Source organism: Malaclemys terrapin, chromosome 2 (assembly GCF_027887155.1).
Source record: "Malaclemys terrapin pileata isolate rMalTer1 chromosome 2, rMalTer1.hap1, whole genome shotgun sequence".
Taxonomy (NCBI): Eukaryota; Metazoa; Chordata; order Testudines; family Emydidae; genus Malaclemys; species Malaclemys terrapin.
The window spans coordinates 115,186,415-115,208,595 of NC_071506.1; the positions used below are offsets into that span (position 1 = coordinate 115,186,415).

Genomic DNA, 22,181 nt, shown 5'->3' on the forward strand with positions numbered 1-22,181 from the left:
CATGTTCTTGTTTCAATTAACAAAACACTAATTTTTATACTGAGGTTGATGTGTAAGGTAATGCCCAACAGAAAAATATAACTAACACAATGAAGGATGGACTGAAGTATACTACATGTACAGTGCATAGTACACACTATTTTGTTACCCATTTTGGTCTGTTGTACTAAATTTTGAGGCACTCTATATTTATAGTTGTGATGGGATTTCAGCCATTACAAGAGGCATCGATTTTGCACTTGTGATGTTTGAAGAACCACCTCTCTTTTTAGCCTCCAGTGCTGGAAGTCAGGAATCCTCAGTGCAAATACACACTGTAAATGAACACATTTGACTCCCTAAAATTGTACTTTATTTCTCTCTCTTAGATGTGAAATATAGTGGGCACAATATTTTCCAATATCAGCCTTTTGTAACACAAAGTAGATGTATTTTGAAAGCGTTATTAAACCATAGCATCACCTATAGAGGGTCCTGTGGCACCTTTGGACCCTCTGTTGCTTTTTACAGATTCAGACTAACACGGCTACCCCTCTGATACTTAGCCTCACCTATGTTTGTCTTTGGTGTGCCAGACATAGTTCTTTCTGATCAGCCATGGAACTGGGCTAAGACATTTTTAAAAAAATGAGCTGGAGTTTACTTGAACAATCCCCTTCCAAATTCTAAACCATGCTGAAATAGCCAAAATTCTTGCTTAAATGAAGAATTTCTCTGTCTGAGGGTCTAGTCAGTTTCTTTCAATATGAACAAGATAACGCTGAGTCCATTTCCACTCTAGGTATCTGCAGTGTATGTAATCAAGATGGAGACTACAAACAATAAATAGCATATTCCTGTGATCAAAAGTACTTTTTAAAAACAAAATGTGGGCAAGTGGAGTAGGCCATACTAAGATCAGGAGTAGTGTTAGGAATAGTTCTTCCAACATCAGATAACAGAAATTACTTGGATTGTAGCTGAATGGAAGTGTTAGCTTTAGAGTTTGATTATTATTATTTTTTCTTTTTTTGGTGACTAGTCTAAAATGGAGGCAAGTTGCCATTAGTTTGTGTGATGAGGCTGTATGGTTATCACTTTCCTTTTGATTTGTGCAGTGTGACTAGATGAATATAACTTTTACTTTCTGATACTGGAATGAAAACTGGACTCTTTAATATGTTTGCTTTTGTAAGGTCATCAAATCTGCATTAACCCACGGTCTTCATCTAGAAACCGTTTCTATAACTTTCCTTTCTCCTCTCAGCTTCAGACTGACATGCTAATGACTGGTGAAAAGCAGCGTCTAGCCCACTGGGAAGTGTTCATGAAAGACCAACACAACAAACGAGGAGAAGTGGATGAAGAGCACAGAAAAGCTATGGAGCGCCTTAAAGAACAATATGCTGAGATGGAGAAGGACCTGGCTAAATATTCTTTTTAAGACCTTTTTCGTTGTTGTTGTTGTTTTTGTGTGTGCCAGTACTCTCTTGCTTCAGACTTATCAGAACAACAGTGAGGTTCTTTCAGAAAGCCTAATCAAAATAGAGGTAAAACAACCCCCACATCGTGCTGTAACTAGAACAAAAGTTTGATTTAGCAAGAAGAGTTTTGCATACCTCCAACTTTAAGTGCCTCTACAAGCTTGTTTTGTTCAAGGTAATTGGTGTTATCACTATCTTAGTTTGTAGGACAGGCAGGTCTAGAAATGGAGTTCTGCCTTTATACCATGGCTACATCAATTTAGGGAGTTGCAAACTAGAATTCCTTAGCTTGTGAAGACAGCCTTGTCTGCGGGGAAGAAAACAAAAACTGAATTATCTCTGTATAAGGCCACAGCCCTGCCATAGAGAGCAGGTATTATAAATGCAAGTCATGCTTGACTGAAATTAGGATGTACACACACTCATTAACAGTTATTTTGGGAAAAGCAGCATGTCTTGCGAAACAGTGGATTCTGAAAGGCTAGAATGCGTTACTCAGGTATAGTTACAGCTGCACTGTTAGGAAGTCGAGTTGAGATATTGATTGTTCTCTAAAATAGGCACCACAAGAGTGGCTGTGAGGTCACGGGAAACCATGATTTTTCTCTCTATGTAACTGGCTCATGTTCTTGTAGCTTTACACTCCTAAGAATACCTTCCACAGCCCAAACCACCTAAAAGTAACTTTTAAAAGTATATCAGTCCTTCCATTAGCCTTTTATCAGGTATGGTATTTACCTTAAGTATTCGTCCTGCCATTGGTGCACTCAGTAGGATGAGCAATGCCCACCTTATTGGGACTTATTACCTAAAATCTGTTATGATAACCTTAATACAGTTGAGGAAAGATCTCTTTTTTTTGTTTTTGTCATGGCATGGCATGGTAATCAAGTAAGTGGCATTAAAAATGAAGCATCTGCAGTATTAATTTGTGTTCTGATTAACAGGAGTATTTGTGAGCCCCTGTGATCACTGTGATCTTTTCTTTTTATTTAAAATCTTCATGTAATAGCAATATAACTGAATGACTAGCTTAATTATCCTTTTGTAAACCAAGTGAAATTAAATGCAATAACAGAAGGAAACTTGATGCAAGCTAACCTGAGGGACAGGAAGATCTTTCAAATATTACTTTAAGTACTATGCAATATAAAATAAAAACAGGTAAAAATAAACAGAACTTGCTCATTATCTGTGTTGGAATTGCACTATGCAGACAATGGTTGCCTGTGTAAATTTATGGCTTGGTGTCAAGGCTCCATTCCTGGCAGCATGTTGATAATGTGATTAAAGTTAGCAGAGGAGATGGAATAAGTATTTGAGATTTCTTTCAATAACACTGAATTCCTGCCAAACTGCTCTATCCGCTACTGTAGGCCTGACAGCTTCATCAATCATCATCAGGTACCTGGACTGAAAAGAGCACTTGCTGACACTGGAGCATGGTGGAATGTTGTTTAATTCTGTTGTGAATGGAAAAAACATAGATGGCTCCAAAGTATTCCACATATAAAAAGTGAGGAGAACCTACTAACGAAAACCCCTATTGAATGGAAGATGATTTCTGGATTTATCTCTAAGTTATGTACCCATTCATGAATGGATGCTGTAACTAAGAGCCCGATTTACGTGCTTCATCAGAAAAACAGAAGATAATGTTGCCTGTCTTTAGGGTCCAGAGTCTCAATAGCATTTGTTCATGTTAAGGATAAACTGAAAACACTGTTTTCCACGAGAGGTTTTAAGAATGAATGTCCTCAAAACCAAAATAACTTTCTGAAAAATGTACTCCTCTACCCCAATATAACGCAACCCAATATAACATGAATTTGGATATAATGCGGTAAAGCAGCGCTCCATTGGGGCAGGGCTGCGCACTCGACCAAATCAAACCAAGTTCGATATAATGCGGTTTCACCTATAACGCAGTAAGATTTTATTTTTTGGCTCCCAAGGACAGCATTATATCGAGGTACACATGTACTTTAAGTCTCATTTGGTACTGAGTGAGTTTGATTTGTGTTTTATTCCTATAAAATAATACATAATATCAGATCCACTCAGTTTTGAACAAAAGTAAACCTACCTGCATCTCTATGTCCCAGTTGAGGGCTGATAAAAATGATATAGATGTTGCAAGGCTAGTGTATGCTGAACATCTGCACAAGAGTAATAATTTTAAGCCTAGAACTGCACTTCATTGGCCAAGAAAGCCCAAAATAAATTAAATGAATGATACTACCTAAGGTTAACTCTTTTCAAAAGCCAGTGGTACTTTGTGCTTTTGAAAATTCCCCCTCAATATTCATTTTGGGAATTTATGCATTTAGGAAATATTTTGAAGAAAAGTGCTTAAAGTTGATGTTTAACATACAAACAAACATTGATCTGCTTGTTGGCCCACTTCATTGGGAGACTCCAAGAAAAATATTTATCACTATTAAGTTATTCAGTAGTCTTTATTAATTTTTAAAAATATCTATTGTGCTGTAGCTCTTGAAATAAATTAACAGTACATACAACTTGACTTTAGAGTGGTTTAGCAAGGTGGATGAAAAAATAATGCTTGGTTCTAAAATTTAAAAGGAAAACTGTGGTGCTTAGTTATAGCTTAGATAGCTCAATAAGTGCATCATGTATGTATGTATGTATATATGATTTTTTTTTTTTTAACCTGTCACTCTTTCAATATTTGTTTAGCGAATGAGGCTGTGGTCTATCAGGAGGCTAATGATACTTCAAATCCTACACTATCATTTTCCAGTAGAGCCCCTGCTGAGAAGTATCAGTTTTACCCATTTGAAGAAAAAATGCATATGAAGGGAGTTTCAAAGTTGGGTGGTAAGCTACGTAAAAGCAATTACATGTTTAGCCTCGCTTAAAATGTTTAAATTCTTAACAATTAAACTTTCCAAAATCGCTTGAGTACTGATACAACTCCCATTAAAGTTGGTTATTAAAAAAAAAAAAAAAAAAAAAATCCGGTGGAGTCTACTGGGAGCTGGATCAGGCCTTTGACTTTTGCTACATTTGAATGATGATGCTGATGTTTGCAATCCTGCTTTGTATCAGACTAAGATGGTAGCTTTCTGCTTGATTGTTAAATCTTTTATATTTAGTAGTCCGAGTCTAAACTATATTGATTTATTCGTCTTTGTAACTAGAAGTAGTAGAATATCCTATACTCACTCGAATTTTCCTTAAATTTTAAGATGAGCTTTCTCTTTTGACACCTACACAACAAGAAAGCAATACTTCTACTTGAAGGATGGTGGGGAAAAAACTGCTTCTGCAGTGGTAATAGCCTGCTTAAAAGTATTACTTAGACTAATAGTAGAATAGTCATGATACTTTTTATTTTTGTAATATTGATCAACGCCTTGTTTAAAAAATAAAATTTAAAAATCCTCTGTTCGGCTGTTCTGGGCCTCTAATCTCTTTGATGCCTAAAGCAGACCTTTTATTTTTAGTAGGGGGAAGAGGAAGTGAGACTCACTTAGATTCTGCTCCCACCTATACCAACCCTAGATGAAACCTCTTAAGAGAAATTCCACATCCAATGACGTGTGGTTGGAATATCACATCTTCACTGACTTTTTTTATTTATGAAATATATTTTAAAAAACTTTTGACCAAATTTTGTCTTTCAAATAACTTGTATTAAAATGGAGAAAATAAATGAAAACATTATCACCCATGATTCATTTCATTAAGAGGAGTTAATTCTCCAGTTGAAAAGGGTGTTTTACCTCTGTACACACTTTGGGCTCTGAAATTTGCAGGTACTCAGTGGTAGATGACAATGTGAGTATGACTGCTTTCAAACAGAGAGGCAAACGTTCCTTAATCATACTAGCACAGTCACACAGATATGCTAAAGAATGATATATAATTGGACCCCAAAATAACTATATGGTAGCTTTTGTACCAGTAAGTAGTGAGACATGTGTTGGACCAAACTACAGATATTCTAGCCAAAAAGCTATACTACTTACCTGCAGTATTTTGCCTGCTTTTTTTTGAGGACCAGTAGTGCTACAAGTGCTTCTTGCTACTATGATGATACATCTGATACAGTCTAAGAAGAGTTGTTGCTATTGTAGATTCTGTTTAAATAAAAGTTAGCCTAAATGTGTTTCTGAAGTGGAGGCTGACATCACTAACTGTCTCATAGGTGTGTTTTTCACTGCCATCCTTGTATAAACAGTGGATCAAGTTGTCTGAAATGGCTTGAATTAAAGCAGTGGGCTCTTGTCCGAGGAAGCCTCTGACCCTTTTAGTTATCCCATAGTGATAGCACATACTGGAACTAGCAGAAACCAGATTGCTATACAATGCCACACAATAGTTACTTTTAAAAGATCACTTTTATGTTTTAATTATTTCAACATTAGAGTTGAGTGGTAAAGGGAAAAAGCCTGGTATTTGTGTACTTTTTGAAACCCATCTCTCCCATTGCCATACATGTGCTATAGAAAATGGTAATAGTAATCGGAGAAAAAATTATTTTAGCCATAGTATCATTTTAAATAAATGCCTTTTAAAAGGCAAGTATCATTTATTTAAAGAAGAAAAAGCATAAAATATTGTATTTGGTGCTATTAGTATTAAGGCACTTGCAGGTACAGTAGCAGCTGCTTAGATTTTTTGCTCCCATTAATCTTGGCTGTCCTTTATTTTCAGCAGTCTCTCTACAGTACTGTCCTGCTTCCTTGTTCCACATGAGAGAGGCTGTGTGGGGCCTGAGGGAGCTAGAACCAGCTCTGTTGATTAAGTATGGCCTGGAAATCCATGGGTTTGGGACATTACCCAATGCCAAGGACCTCCAGAACCCTGCCCTGGGAGGGATTGCTTCTTATAAAATTCAGTGAGGTGAGTCTTAGGAAAGATCTTTTTGTCAATTTTTCTGTAGAAGGGGAAGGTCCAGTGTGGCTATCTGAGCAGGAGAAATGGTAGTCAATTCTGGTAAGGTTCAGACTTGTGATCCTGGGAATCTACGCATTTCAAACGGGATGTTTTGGCAATTCAACCATTCCATCTCACAAATAACTGTGTGAATGTGTGTCCAATGGAGAGGAACTGCAAATAAGAGAGACTTGCACCATCAGTATGACCTAATGGAGCAAACAGTTGAAAGTGGGTGGATAATATTATGTTTTGAATACCTGCAAACTTACATTTACTAGTCTACTGGAATTCACAACCTGAGCCCACAGAGTATCAATCTTTTTTTTTTAAATGACATCATATTTAAATAAATAGGGTGGGAAAGAACCAGATCACCCTCTGGCATTATTTTAAGAGGTGCATCTAACTCCCACCTTCCAAACAGAGCTAATACTTTGAGAGAGGTATGGACTAGAAACCATTTTCCAGTCTGTTGTGACACATGAGCTCCCAGTCTGTGATCTAAAGAATAAATTATTGTTCTTTGAGCAGATCTGCATATTTCTACTTAAGGGTACTGCACTGCCTTGTGGTGCCTTGTGGTAAAAACCTCTCTAGCAGTGTCAGAACACTTATGTGCCCCTCTGCCTCTCCCCTCAGTGTCTCAATGCACTGAGAGCAATGCTATAAAGGTGGCAGAGCGCCCTCCCCAACCTAGTCCCTTCCAACTGCATGCCTGGATGCATGTGAATCACTCCAGTTTCTTTGAAGCCATAGTTTCTTTCTGCTTAGAAATAGTGTTAAGCTCATTCAGTACAGTTTTTTCCTGGTTCTGGGTAATGGAGCTACTTAAATCCCAGCTTTCTCTGTTTCTTCAGAAGTGCCCTTCCTCTCAGCATTCAGTGAGCACGTACCTGGGAGAAGAATGCTCCTGGGGAGACTCACTTGCAGCTCTTCCTTCCAAAGGAAGGCCTTGAGGCTAAACCCTCTGGACCCAATTAGGCCTCAGATCATTGGTCTAAGAGACCAGTCTTTGCCCCTGTGGCTATTAGCACCAACTGGCTGTAAGATTCCAAGAAGCTGCAACCCCTATTGTGGTGGAATTCAGTTCCTATGGCTCCTCAGTCAAGCCCCCGAGGCTACGCATGCCCAAACCAAGGGCCATGTGGTGGTCAGATGTAACTGTCCTAGTTCCAGAAGAGTGGTCAACAGAGTTCGGCCACCCTTACCAGTGCCATACCTTGTTCCTCCCGGTTATCTGACCCTGATGAAACCCCTGCAGCTGCAGGACCAGGGCCAGTTCTGATGTCGATTTCCAAATCCAGGAAGATGGATTTGATTGATGTATCAGAATCTGGGCCATCAGTGCCTTTTGGTTCTGTCTGTCTGGCACAGAGACAAAATGGCTGCTGATGCATATGAACCAGCATTGCTAACATCTGACAAGACTGCTACAGCTCTGAAACAGAGATCCATCTTTGGTAGCAAAGGAAATGAATGCGTGTCAAATATTGGATCTGACGTCACTTCTTTGGATCGGTTGTTCCCAAGTCAGTTCCAGCTACATCCTTGGTTCTGGAGAGCTCTGTCACCATGACAGCTCAGGTTCACCTTCTGGCTCCACTTGCTTCATTGCTTCTAAGGGTACATCTACACTACAGGGGGGAGTCGATTTAAGATACGCAAATTCAGCTACGTGAATAGCGTAGCTGAATTCGACGTATCGCAGCCGACTTACCCCGTTGTGAGGACGGCGGCAAAATCGACTTCTGCGGCTTTCTGTCGGCGGCGCTTACTACCACCTCCGCTGGTGGAGTAAGAGCGCCGATTAGGGGATCGATTGTCGCGTCCCAAAGGGACGCGATAAATTGATCCCCAAGAGGTCGATTTCTACCCGCCGATTCAGGCGGGTAGTATAGACCTAGCCTGAGTGGGGAAACACAGGGTTTCTAAAAGGAGACATTTTCCCCTGGTCCCAAAATCATCTTCCTTGTCCCCTGTTAAGAAGTAGAGGCCAGAAAACACTGTGTGTCTTTTCCCATAACACCCTTTGCTTCCTCTTCCTAGAACCCCTATACAGGGTCTCCACAAAGTGCCAGATCCCCATTCTTCCCTTCGGTTCCACTGCTATCACCATTATACTCTCTATTTGATCCAGAACTGGATCCTTGCTAGGAGGAAGATAGAGGAAGAATACAGAGAGCTGTGGCTCACTTTGTATCATCCTATGGTCTGCCTCCTGCATGTTGCCAGACCCTAGTTGCTGGGGAGACTAGCAATCCTGGGGCCCATGGCCTTATTGGAGGCCACCTCAGGATTTTTTTAATTACTCTTCCAGTGGATGGAGAGGTAACATTTCATCTGTTAAGGATCTGGCAATCCAGAGATATTCGGATCTGACTCCTCTGGATCCATTGTCATTATTGACAGTGATGCCTGAAATGCTGCCTGAGGAAGATGAGGAGGAGGAGGTAGATCCTCTCTTTTGATCAGGAACATGTGAGCCAGATTTATAACTGGATGGTCATGTGGAGGATGCTACACAGTTCCATGACTTGATGGACCAAGTCTTCCTGCAGTGTCTGTGGAAAAGATTTCTCACCTGGTATTTGATATCCTTGGGGGAAAAGAGTATCCCAACCCATTTTAGATGGTTTGCTAAAGCCGTGTGAGCTATGCCTGTTTCTTGTCAGTCTCTTTCTAAGAAAGATGACAATTCTCTCTCTGTTCTCCAATGTGAGAAGATAAGTCTATGGGATTGGTGTATTTGCTTTTCCCTCCCAGATACAGATCCACAGGATAGATGTTGTGACAATGTAGATGTGGACCATCTCAGCAGAGAGAGCTCTCAGATACATCAATGGTCCCTAAAGGATCAGTTGGTTCAGACTGTATTCTCTGTCTGGGTCAACTAGAGATGGACCTGTCTGCAATGAGTGCTAAAGTGTCACCTCTTCCGTTCCAGAGAGGGCAGGGACAGTCACTCCCTGTCAGATGCCTTCCTTTTGCACTGGGGGAAGGACTTAATGTACGCTTCCCCCTGCTTTCCATTGGACACATTGGGACAGGGTAAGGGTGATACTCATTGCCCCGGCTTGGTCACGTCAGCAGTGGTTTACTGATCTCCTTCAACTGTCTGGTGAAGTCTGTGTCTTCCCCTGTCCCAGCAGGAGGGCAGGATCTCTGAAACTCTTCACCTGATGGTGTGGGTGATAGGACTCTGAATACGTATGCTCTTGAGCAGTCATGTTCTGAGTCTGTGCAGGATACTAATTAACTCTAGATGGTAACAGTTTCTAGTAGATTGTTTTCAAAAGTGGTCCAGATTTCAGATTTAAATGAAAGGACGATCTGATTCTCCTCTATCTGCTTCCATTCCTTGTGTTCTGGAATATGTAATGTACTTAGAATTAGAGTTATCTGACTCGTTAAAAGTTAATTTGACAGCCATCTTCACATAGCACGTTCTAGTTGATGGCAGATGGCTGTTTGTTCAGTTAAAAGACTGAAAGTGTTATCAAATGTGTATCCCTCAGCTAGGGATCCTGTTTCTTCTTGGGACCTCAACTTGATGTTGGCCACGCTGGTAAAATTACCCTTTGTGGCCCTTGGCTGACCAAGACGACTTTTTCATTATTGCCATCACATTGTCCAAGAGAGTGAGTGAATTGAATGTCCGTATGGCTGACCCACCTTTCACTTCTTCTTTTCATAAGGACAAGGTAGTTCTCAGGCGTGATCCCAGATTTTTACTTAAGGTAGTATCTGATTTGGTGTGGAAATCAGACTATTAATTGGCTATTTTCCCCACCTTAAACCGCACTCTAATAAGGGGAAATCAGTTCTACACACTTTTTGGATGTTAGAAGGGCTATTACCCTGACAGAACCAAGTTTTCATAAATCATCTAAGTTGTTTGTGTCTTGTACGCAGTGTGGTTCTTGAGATATGGTTTCATCCCAGACTATTTCTCAGTGGATTAAACAATGTATTGTTGAATGCTACATGCTGGCAAAAGACCCTGTACCTGTTGTAATTTGACTGTATTCCACTAGAGCTGTGGCAACTTCCTTCGCCTGTCTTAGGCAGATGGCAGTTGCTGAAGTTCGCAAAGCTGCAACCTGGACTTCGGTGCATACCTTCTCTAAGTACTGTGCCCTGAACTTGGCTTCTAGGGCAAACACTGGATTTGGCAGAGTGGTGTTTTGGTCTTGTAATGGGGTGATGACTCACTGCTTTGGCACCTCCTGCTGGTCATCCAGGGAATTAGCTCACCAACATCTGGAGCGCCCTCTTCAGGCCAGTGTCTCGCTTGCCGCTGGCCCCGGTGCCCCTTCCAGACCCTGGTGCCCCTTATCTCGGAGTTCTGCACCCTGCAGTACCCCACAGTCTTGCTGGGTCTCCCCTCTCCGGGAAACCTCAAACCCCCTATCTCCACCTCACCTCAGTCTTGGGCTACTGCCAGTCACCATCTAGACCCTGCTCACTGGGGCAGACTGCAGTATATTTGCCACTCATCATTGGAAAGGAGTGTTTGGACCTGCTGCCTCTGCCTACCCTTGGGCTGCCCTCTCTGCAACTCCAGTACCTTCTCGGCATTAACAAGGCCTGCAGCCTGGGGGTTTTCCAGGCCGGAGCTGCCCAGCTCCTCTGGCCTTTCCCCAGCCCTGCTCCACTTTAGGTACCCTGCTCAGCTCCCAGCAGCCAGGCCTATCCCCCTCAACAGCTAGAGAGAAACTCTCTGAGCTCCAGCCTAGTAGCCCCTTTATAGGGCCAGCTGCGGCCTGATTGGGGCGTGGCCCAGCTGCAGCTCCTTCCCAATCAGACCAGGCTTACTGGTTCCCCGCCACAGCCCTCTCACAGGGCTGTTTTAAGCCCTTCAGGGCAGGAGCGGGGTTACTGCCCTGCTACAGGTCTCTATTCAACTATGACTCTGTTCCCACCTCCAGGTTAGCTTCAGCATTGCAGATCAGCCCATCTCATAAATGGGAAGATGTAAAGCCACTCAAAGAAGAAATTAAGGTTATTTTGTAACCAGAGTTCTTCTAGACAGCTCTGCATATTTACACTTCCCACTTGTCTTCCCCTCTCTGTCAGCATCTTTGTTGTTCTGTGTCTCTGGCTTTGGAGTGGAAGGAACTGAGGTGGTGAGGGCATTCTGCCCCCTTTATAGTCTCAGTGCATAGTGATGCTCGGGGAGGTTGGGTGGAAGCACTCTATCTGACACTGCTAGAAGAGGTTTTCACCATAAGGTGCCACACAGCAGCACAGTACCCATAAATGTAAATATGCAGAACCATCTTAAAGAACTCCAATTACAGGTAAATAATAATTTTCATTCTTCCATGATCTGAAACATTAATTGTGGGACCAGAAGAGCATTTTTTGTTGTCCCTCCTAAATTAGATTATGAAGAAATTTTTCAACTTTGCTTTGTACTGCTAGAGTACTCTACAGCCTAGACAGCTCATTGAGCAAGGATAGATAGGCGGTAAGACATTGGTGGTGGCTATACACATTCCTAAAGTGCCCATCATACAGTGTTTGTTCCAGATTGTTTTGAAACATTAGTTCTGGATTACTCAAGGTCATAGGAAGACCTTTGAGTGTACCAGTTTTGTCCTTTCCAGATGATGTTGGCTCTCAGTAAATTGATTCCAGTTCCCAAAAATCCCCTCTCCATATGGTTCAAAAACCTGTCCAATATTTACTGTGTCCCCTAGAAAAGCTTCTATGTTGAATTACATAAATAGGAACAGAAATATTGCACATTCCTCCAATGTATTGATTAAAAAGTGCATTGCAAAAAGCTCCAGCTTTTTATATAAACACTTGTTGAAAAATATTACAATAATAAAACTTTTAGGCAGCAGTTTGATTTGTTAACAACTAATAACTAGTGTCTGGAATGTTAAGAACCAGTTTCCCGTTGGATTCCCAAAACATCCAGAAGAGTCAAATAAGATGATCTAGGGAATAAACTGAAAAATAATAATACAACAATGCCTTTGCTTTCTGTGATGAAGAACCACTCAGGAGGTTTTACTATAAAATCTTTTGCTGCAGATGCAGTTTCCTATGGAACAACCATTAAAATGAACGGAATAGGTAGATATTTATACAATAAAGTTATTTTTACTGGATATTAAAGTAAGGAGGAAATCGATGATGCAGTCTTTTTTACATTGGGCCCCGTAGCGCAGTAAGGAAGCCATCACCAACAGAAGGCTCAGAAAATATGAAGTTTTTCTTTCTTAAATTTTTTTTTTAGCAAATATAGGTGCTAGAGAGAGATGCCAGAGCGGTCACTATGGCAGCTTTATTCATAGGAAAGTCACAGGAGAGGTAGTCCAAGCTTCCTCAAACTTCCCCTCGGCCTTTGCATAGAACAGTTAAGGCTGCCAACATGGGCTCCAGGTAGCGCCAGTTACAGTGGCGATTTTTGCACTGTAGATGCCTGTCCCCTGGGACCATACTGAGACCACCTAACTTTCTTCACAGAGGCCATCCAACGGCTATTGAATGGTTGCTGCTTTAGGTCATTATCATCCTGGACTCCCTTTGGAATGGTTGCCTTAAGGAGAAATCTTAACAGAAAACTATTTCCAAATACATTTCATATAATAATAAATTATTCTTAACAGATTGTGATTTCTTACACGCACCCTCCCTGTGCCCTTAAATTCCCAGGGTAGTTTGTCCACTGTGGTCAAATAAATAAGTTTAACTTCCCCAGGGACCTTTTCTGGTCTGGTTTGATATCACTTAACATAATGAGGGGTTTACTGCCACATCATAAAGGGTTTTGTTTTAGGTTTCTTTTTTCCTGAAAACATAATAGTGCTTACATACCTTCTCAAGAATGCTTTCAGTTATGTGAAACGTGGACAAGTTGTCTGGGGCCAACCTCTTATCTAGACCAGATTCAGAAAGTCTGGATTCAATGCAGTGACTAGACTGCATGTTTTTGTTGTGTTTTTTTGTTTCTTTTAAAATATATATATATGCTCCTTGCTAAAAAACACTGCTGCCCCCATCTAGGAACAATGCAACACTCACATCATTTCCTGAAAGAGTAGAGTTGGAAGGCAATTATCTACTCACCAAATATGCAGAAAAAACAGTTCCTGATATTCTTCTCAAATATTTCAACTTCCCAGGAATCCGGAAAAAATAATTCCATGAGACGGTGTTATGAATGAAGGTATGACATTTCAGTTTCCTCCACTTGGAATCCAACATCCAGAGGTAATAAATTACTGTGCACTTGGCACTGCTGAGACGGGGGTCTGGCTGTGACAAATTGTTTTTCTTCAGAGCAGGAACAATGAACTGCTTTTACATCCTCCTTTGTATGGTGACAGGCATGGTTTCTTTCTCAATGGGCTTTCAGCAGCAATCATAAGAAATAGAAACCTGACAGCAAAGTATTTTAAACCTGACTTGTTTCATGGGTTGAAAGCTATAATAGGAACAGTCAGTCTCCTGGCCGTTTTACCTCTGCACACTTACATCAGTAAAATAGGTTGTGAACTGCACTCCTAGGAGGAAAATAATTGAATAAAAGAAAGGTCAGAAATGAGAATGCATGTTCAGTACCTTTTTTTTTTTTTTTTTCCCCCTTTTGAGGGAATACTGCTTTTCCCATTAATAGCTTGGTCTCATTCCAACCTGCTGTCAGGTATAGCACCATCCAGTGCCTTGGTGAACTTGTGGCACTTTTTGGTAATCATAAAGGAAAGAGGAATAGAATATATTGAGAGAGATTCAGATATCGATTCCACAGATTCACTTGTGATTATAATCACCATGTTTATTTGTTCATTAACTAGTTCTCATTTGAATAGTTTTTAAATGGTACTATGACTTTTAATCAGATGTGATGTATTAAGTATTAAATAGAAACATAGGAAATAAAAATGCTGAGCAAAGGAAGAGAGTCTGACTCGGACTGAGCTACTCAGTTTTCTAGTACTTCAGCAATTAAACTCCCCCCCCCCCCCCACCCCCACCCCTTTAATCTAGCATGACAGTTCAACTATAGAGCTTTATACCTATAGATTGGAGGTTTGCATTTTGTCTGGATCAGCAGTGGACAAATGTTGCTTGGTGGGTTTTGTGACTTGATTTTAGTGATCTTGACTTAAAGCTTTGTGAACACGGTAACTACATCACAAAAAATAACACTGCATGCAGGCAATCTTGATAGAAAGGCCTGGGATTTAGTGGGCAGAAAGATTGGAAATACCAGCTTGTTTCCTAGAGATGGTTTCTTCAGATCAGGGTTAAGGCGCACTGGGAAGCTTTCACTACTGATGCTTTATACTGCATTTGTTCTGGGAATTGAGGATTTCAGTTCCCGGGCAGTCAGTCCACCTGTAGAAATACTAAGTCTACCTCAATTAAAAAGCAAATATTAAAACCTCCAGCCTTACAAGGCCAACAGCAAATCACTGTTTTTTAAAACATATCCCAGCTTCCCAGTGCCCCTTAATGAGACCAGCAGTCATCCTTGCCTCTGGTAAAAACTTGAAAAACAAGGTATAGATAATATACAAAACATGTTAAAAACCCATGCAGAAAAGAGACCGCACTGATTTAATTAATAGACTTGCATATCAGCCATTCTTAGGGCTAGGCTTTGCAATTGTTAGTCATATTGGTAATCACTTACCTGAGTCATCCTGTTACCTTCATTGAGACTCCTAGTATCAATGTGTACGAAGGTGAGTAAGGACTGTACAATCTACTTCTTTATTGGGAATAATTTTGAAGAATTAGATTGGGCATTTACAATAGATCACTTGGCCAGCAGGGACCTAACTCTGGAGTTGTATCTCCATATATCCTCAACCCATTCCATTTGTGCCAGGATAAACACCAAGGGTGAAATTCTGGTCCCATTGAAATCAATGGCAAAATTCCCATTGACTTCAGTGGGGCCAGGATTTCACCCCCGTCTATAAAATCAACAGGGCTGAAAGAAAACTTCTTTAAGGGTAAAGATGAAACAGTATTCTATAAACATTGGGCACTTTGGAAGTCAAAAATGTATTTAGATTGACTTGTAGTTTTATCATTATGTAGGATTGCTATTTCTAACTTTCACACCCAAAATCATTTAGAGATTTTAAAATGGATTTTTTTTTTTTAAAGTTAAAAAGTAATTTGTCATTTCTGAGTTATGGAATGGTGCAAAAATACATTTTTATTTGCTACACTAAGCTGTAAATGTTTCATCACATAACTCAGAACTGGCTTTGTTTCAAGACTTCACAGTTGCCACACACTCAGTCGGTAATGAGGACAAGTGCCTTTGACATATTTTACAGTTCATAAATAAACATACCCATGTTTGAAGTAAATATCAAAGAACATAGCAGTAGTCTAAAAGTTTAAAGTTTGGTTCTGTTCTGAAAAGTGATCCTGCAAAAATAGTATTGTAGGTTTCCATTGTCATCTGTCAATTATTTCTACGTTAAATATGTTCTGTTTACTATTTTAACACCCCCTCCCCCACTCCACCCCCCAGCTGTCAGCCCTGCAAACTCAATCTGGAATCTAAAAGTCAAGATGTTCTTGAATTCCTTCTGGCTTGTGTACCATCACTCTTGATAAAGATGCTACAGGCCAAATACTGTCCATAGTTACATTTGTGCAACCTAACAGTGTTCAGTAAAAGATCATTGTTTTCAAAGGTCTCAGTTGTGATGGACAACAAGATTTGATCTTACAATGGAAGCTTATGGCCTGGTTTTCAAAGGTACTGAGAATCTGTATTGTCTCTGACTTCTTTTCATCTATGTTGACTATATAATCTTAAAAGGAGTAAAAAGTAGTAAAAACTATTAAAGTAATCAAATATGACTTGCAATACCCACAGGGATGGTATCTGTAGTTATGAGGTGCCATATTTACTCACTTTACAGAGTAGAACTTCATTTCAGGGACCACAGTTTCAAAGTTTCAAATGTGTGTTTTTGCATGTGCCTATCAATTGCATTTGGAATACCATGTGTGTGCATGTGTGCAGATCAGGGATTGGCAAGCCTACTTCCAGGCATATGTGCACATGCACATGCCTAACTGAAAATCAGATCCTACATCTCTGACAGTGCATAGGATTACATAGAGTTGAAAATTTAAAATGACACAAAACATAGTTATTGTTCCAATAGTTCAGATTCTCTGTCTTTGCATTCCAGGATATCCCATATCTACTGCAACTTTAAGCCGTTTGATTAGAAAACATTGGACCTTTGTGATGATCGTAATCTAAATATCAGACCAGCATGTTGAACCTACACCTTAGTTAAGTATGTCACTGCATAGGATATTTAGCCCTGAAGCCCTAGATATCTACTTTCATTTCTGCTAAAGGCCAACATTTTCAGAAGAGCAGGGATTATAGTCTAATTACAAGGTTATCTTAATGGCCTGGATAAAACAGAATTCTCATGGCTTCTTGCACTGCAGAGAGTTTGATCATGATGCTCCAAAACTTAAAGTATCCTCTGAAAACATGAAAGAGAGAGAGTAAATTCAGAAATGGCATCTCCTTCCACTAAGTAGCTGAAGTGTTCATGCAAACAACCCATTCTTATCTCACGCCTAGGAGTGTCCAAATTTTGTATCATCTCTTACTTCCTCTAGGACAATCTCCTTTGTAGTCTTACATATTGTCTGCAAGAAAGGAGCAAAGCAAAAGAGCAGTAGTGGTGTCTGTGCTGCACAAAGAATACAGAGCAGACATGAAATTTACATTAATTTATTTAGTATTAGCTATTAATTATTACAAACATTTTACATTTGCCACCAACATGCAGGATACTGGAACATCCCCTTTGCAAGGTTTAATTAGTCATTTTTTACTTGAGCAACAGAGAAACTCTTGGCCATTTCAGCTGCAAGGACAGTAAATCAGATAGTTGCAAGTGGTTGGCTTCCGCATTAACAACCTCACGATTTGAAGGTACTTATCATGGAGGGCAAATCACTGCAGCTGATGGCCGATCTGGTCAGGCAAAAAAGTAGCACACATTGTTCTGCTTATTAATTTAATAAAACTAAGACCCTGGTCATTACCATCATGTAGTCTTCAGCTCCAGATTACAACTAGCTAACTCAGTATTAACCTGTCTTGGAGCAGCTGGTGACTGTCAAATACTTGGAAAGTGTCAGTTCTGGAGGAAGCTTGAAAGCTGTGGACAACTATATAGCAACAGCTACTGCTGCTGCCATGTTTTTGGCCCTTTAGCAGCCTCTGTGAGGACATCATGACATCAAGCTTGCTACCAGAGTTATACCAACTCTGTTACTTGGCAGTGAAATATGGACACTGAGGAAGGCTGAAGAGCAACAGGTTGATGTCTTTGAGTCTTGTCTTCATCAGCTGTTCCTTATTAAGTGGAGGGTCAAGATCAGAAATTAGTATGTTTGAAGCTGAACCTAGCAACCACCTCCACCAGCACTGACTTAGTTACAGCAGATGGAAGACCAACAAATTCCAAAGTGTGTTTACTAAAGAATGTTGGTCACCAAAGCTTCTGTAGCTTGATAAGATTGCCAGTGATGGACATAAACTGACTATACAGCCAGACCACTTTAATGACCTCGCTAGAGATTGAGCTGGGTGGTGCTCAATCTGCAAGGGTGGGATTAGCCATGGTAGTAGTGGTGATTGATGATGCTAGACACTGTAAAGATGAGCGTTTACATAAATAACAGCCCAAGCAACAAAGAGATTTTTATGTCTCAACTGGTGGCTGAGCACTAGAGCAGACTGCTCACTTAACAGAATATGTCCCCTGTCTGGTTGCCTAGCTTCACTGTTTACGTATCCTACATGTTACTGCAGATTCAAAACCGTAATCTCTGAGCACAAAAAGTGCCAGTAACCACCCTATTTTTATTTAGTTTAATTATACATGGCTGGACAGGAGAGTTCTAGCTCTTCCCACACACACACACTTCATTATTTTTTTCTTTTTATGATTTGTCTTTTGCATTTCATATGCGGTTGACAATGGTATAGCAGCTGCCTTCGCCCTTACAGAAAGAGCCATCCTCTAGAACAGTTACATTCTTAGAACGGTTAGTCTCCTGTTTTATCTTGCTGTGTGACAGTGGTAAGATCAAGGAAGTGGACATCAAAACTGGTCTTCCATGTGTGCTATATGTAAGACCCTACCAAATTCATGGCTGTGAAAAATGTGTGTCAGACCATGAAATCTGATCTTTAGTCTTTTGTATACTTTTACCCTAGGGTAAAAGTACACACAGGTACACAGCATTTCTCAAACTGGAAGTCCCGACCAAAAAGCCTATTGTAGGGGGGTCACAGTGTTGTGTCTCTTACTTCTGCACTGTTTTCAGAGCTAGGTGGCCAGAGAGCAGCAGCTGCTGGCCAGGTACCCAGCTCTGAATGCAGTGCCGCTGCCAACAGCAGCGCACAAGGAAGGGTGGCATGGTATGGTATTGCCACCCTTACTTCTGTGCTACTGCTGGTGGCAGCACTGCCTTCAGAGCTGGGTGGCCAGAGAGCGGTGGCTTCTGGTGGGAAACCAAGCTCTGATGGCTGCTCTGATGGTGGTGGTGGCGCTGCCTTCAGAGCTGGGCACCTGGCCCGCAGCCACTGCTTTCCGGCACCCAGCACTGAAGGCAGCACAGAAGTAAGGGTGGCAATACCGCAACCCCACTACAATAGCTTTGCAATCCCCTTCTGGGTCAGGACCCCTAGTCTGAGAAATACGGTACTTGATTTAAGGGTTTTACATGTTTATATTTTGCTGTTTTTAAATACGTATCATGCTTTGTTGTTAAACCATTAAATTTAAGATTTAAATATCTGAAATCATGAAATTCAAGATTTTTTAAATGATATGACCATGAAATTTACAAAAATGGACCATGAATTTGGTAGGGTGCTATCTATGTGACTACCTTTTAAAATTTAGGAACATATTTACTCCTTGCCTTTCCCTTCTTTCATTTCTGCTCCCTGCTACATTTCATAGAGAACAATGATATCCTCTAAGCTCTAATATTCTTCATTTACCCACCTCATCTCTGACCATGTTCTCATTTAACAAGTCTAAATCAGAGGTTGCACAATTGAGGTTTTTTGTTTTTGTTTGTTTGTTTTTAGTGTGAAAAGATTAGATTGTTTTCTTTTTTACTTTGATTGTAAATGGAAAAGGTGGATGTGGAGTTTAAGTAAGGTTAAATAGAGTTCCCCCAAGATTTGTAAGAAGAGGGGCACTGTTTAATATATTTACTAATGATTTGGTGGAAGGTGCAAACAGTAGGGTAGTGTAACCTCAAGCTGACAAATTATATAGAGGATTATGAGGAAATTAAGAAGGTCCTAACAAAGACTAGGCAATTTAGACAACATAATGGAGCTGAGATTGTAATTCAGTTGTTCTTTCCATTTAAACTATTTGTATAAAATGGATTCTAAATTAACTGTAGCCATGCAGGAACAACCAGAAAAAAAAAAAAAGACTCAGTTGTCATTGTGGATAGCTCAATGAAAATAACTGAATGTGCAGTGTTGGCCCGAAAACAAACACACACAAAGTTAGGTTGTATTAAGAAAGGATTGGAGAATACTAAAAAGAAAGTGTCATTTTATAAATAGATGGTGTGCTTTTCCTTGAATACCCTGTGCAGCTTCAGTTATCCAAGCTCAAAAAAAGGCAGAAATAGAAAAGATGGGGAGTGAAAATGCATAGAGCCATGAAAAGAGATGCATATGAGGAGAAATTTTAAAAGATTAAGACAATTTAGTTTAGAGAGCAGATAAGAGGGGATGTGATAATATTGAAAAACGGTAAATTCTGTAGAGAAGATAAATTTTGTTTCTAGTTTTCTTTTTTTGTGATTCATGAATAAGGGAACACCCGGTAAAATGAAGACAACTCATTTAAAACTGATGAAAGGAATACTTTTTTACATAACATATAATTGACTTGTTGAATAAATAATATTTTGTGGTAACATGATCAAAGTCCTTACTAGGGAGAAATTCTCTGCAGGAGACTGACCTTCGTTCCTAGGGGTCCTGTAGGAAATAGAACATGATTATATAATTAAAGACCTGATCTTAATGCTTATGCACATGGAGACCAAATTAAAATTGTCTGGGCTACCTTAATGCTGGCATTTCCTAACATTAGAGTACTTTTGCTTTGCAATAATAATTTTCTTTCCATGTAGATGGATTTTTTTGGTATGGTATTCATTTCACAATGCACAATCATACACAATTAATCTGCTCCATGCATATTTGTGATAACTTGTGAATTATAATTAACATTCTTAATATGTCTCATCATATAGTTTATGTAACAGGTTTGTTTTCTATTTCTGATCAATTGTATAGCTCCAGTGGTATGTTTAGTAAGTTTTATGAAAAGTATTTCAATCCAATTTTAAGAACAGTCTCCCACCCTCTCCTTTAATTCATGCTTGCCATTTTCCCAGCTATGTGCTACATGGGGGGACTGCACAAAATACTGCATGAGAGAAGATGTATATTGGACATCATTTGGCTTATCTCAAATGTTATTGAAGTTGCATCAATACTAATGGTTGTGAATGTAAGATAGGAAGGAGGGTAGTCCATCATAATATTGCTTATTGGTCAGACCTGTTTGGAAGCTGAGGTGAAGCAGATACCATAATGCTTTTGGAAGACAGTGCTAAAGGTGTACTACTTGGACATGGTGGCTGTGGAGAGAAGGAGGGTTCCTTCTGAGATAAAAAACAAAGGAGCCTATTTTTCCTATATAGCAAAAATACTCAGACAGATTTCCTGGGTCTTAAGACAGACATCTTGTTGGAACACTGAAGGACAAGCTGGTGGCAGCTGGCTATACCAAAGTAGTTTCCTTTATGTAGGGTGTTCATCATGCTTAACAAGTATTCCTTGTTAAGTTAGCTTTGTGCCTAGCTAGCTCCGTTTTGCAGAACAGTGTTTGCTTATTGTTTGTCTGGTTTGACTTTTCTCTTTGTCTAACGTGCAAAATAAGTATTGCTTTTATTTTAAGGTAACAGTTGACACTGCCTTGTCACTTATGTGAAGGTATCTGCTGTTGGGGTTCCTCTTTGTGAAGGAAGCTGGAATGTGATAATGCCTTGAGCACTTGGTCACAGACAAGGGAATTGTGAGTCTTCTTCTCATCAAAGCTGCTGTGAGAAAGCTAGCCAGCATCAGCTTTGGGAGAGTCAGACAACCTGTGGAGTGCACTGCTAGGCTTTGTTACAATTGTTGGTAATATAGTTGTACTTCTGAGCCTACGTCCTGATCCAAATGGAATCTTTCTACTGACTTTGGGGGTGGGCTTTGGATCAGGCTCCTACTGTGGTGGATAAAACCAAGAAATCCTTTTATAACAAGTACTGAGTTTCCAAATCCAGGATCTGAATACATACTTCTACTTCAGGACAGAGGAAAATTTCACAATATTGGACATTTCACTCCTGAGCTTTCAGCACAGCAGCTGAGTTGGACTCTTTGATAGTGATAGGGTAAGCAATCCAATACAGTAGGTCTTTCAGTTAACGAGACCTTCTATACAACAAAGGCAGGTACAAAAACATGGTAAAAGATGTCAATTAATTAAAAAAAACCCACCAGCAACAACACACAAAAATACTTTCCATGCTATGTAAGTAATACATAAATATTTAAGCTGATTAAAATTTGATAAACTTATTAACTTCCCCACTTCTTTGATAGGAAAGCTGTGGAGTGAGATAAAACAGTGTCCTGCTGGGGAGGACAAACATCAGAGCATCCAATAAACTTTTTATACATATATTTTG

At 40.0% G+C, this 22,181-nt stretch overlaps 1 protein-coding gene across 8 annotated transcripts in view; it reads left to right on the forward strand.

Annotated features, from left to right (window-relative positions):
- Window positions 1-5,158, forward strand: part of BLOC1S5 (biogenesis of lysosomal organelles complex 1 subunit 5) — a 31,739-nt gene extending 26,581 nt beyond the window's left edge. The window contains exons 5-6 of one of the 8 annotated variants that reach the window (XM_054019030.1): window positions 1,247-4,760; window positions 4,934-5,158. In XM_054019030.1, coding sequence (XP_053875005.1) covers window positions 1,247-1,423 — 177 coding nt within the window. In that variant the 3' untranslated portion in view covers window positions 1,424-4,760; window positions 4,934-5,158. The other 7 variants (XM_054019029.1, XM_054019032.1, XM_054019031.1 and 4 more) reach the window with 7 other exon arrangements.
- Window positions 5,159-22,181: the final 17,023 nt, after the last annotated feature.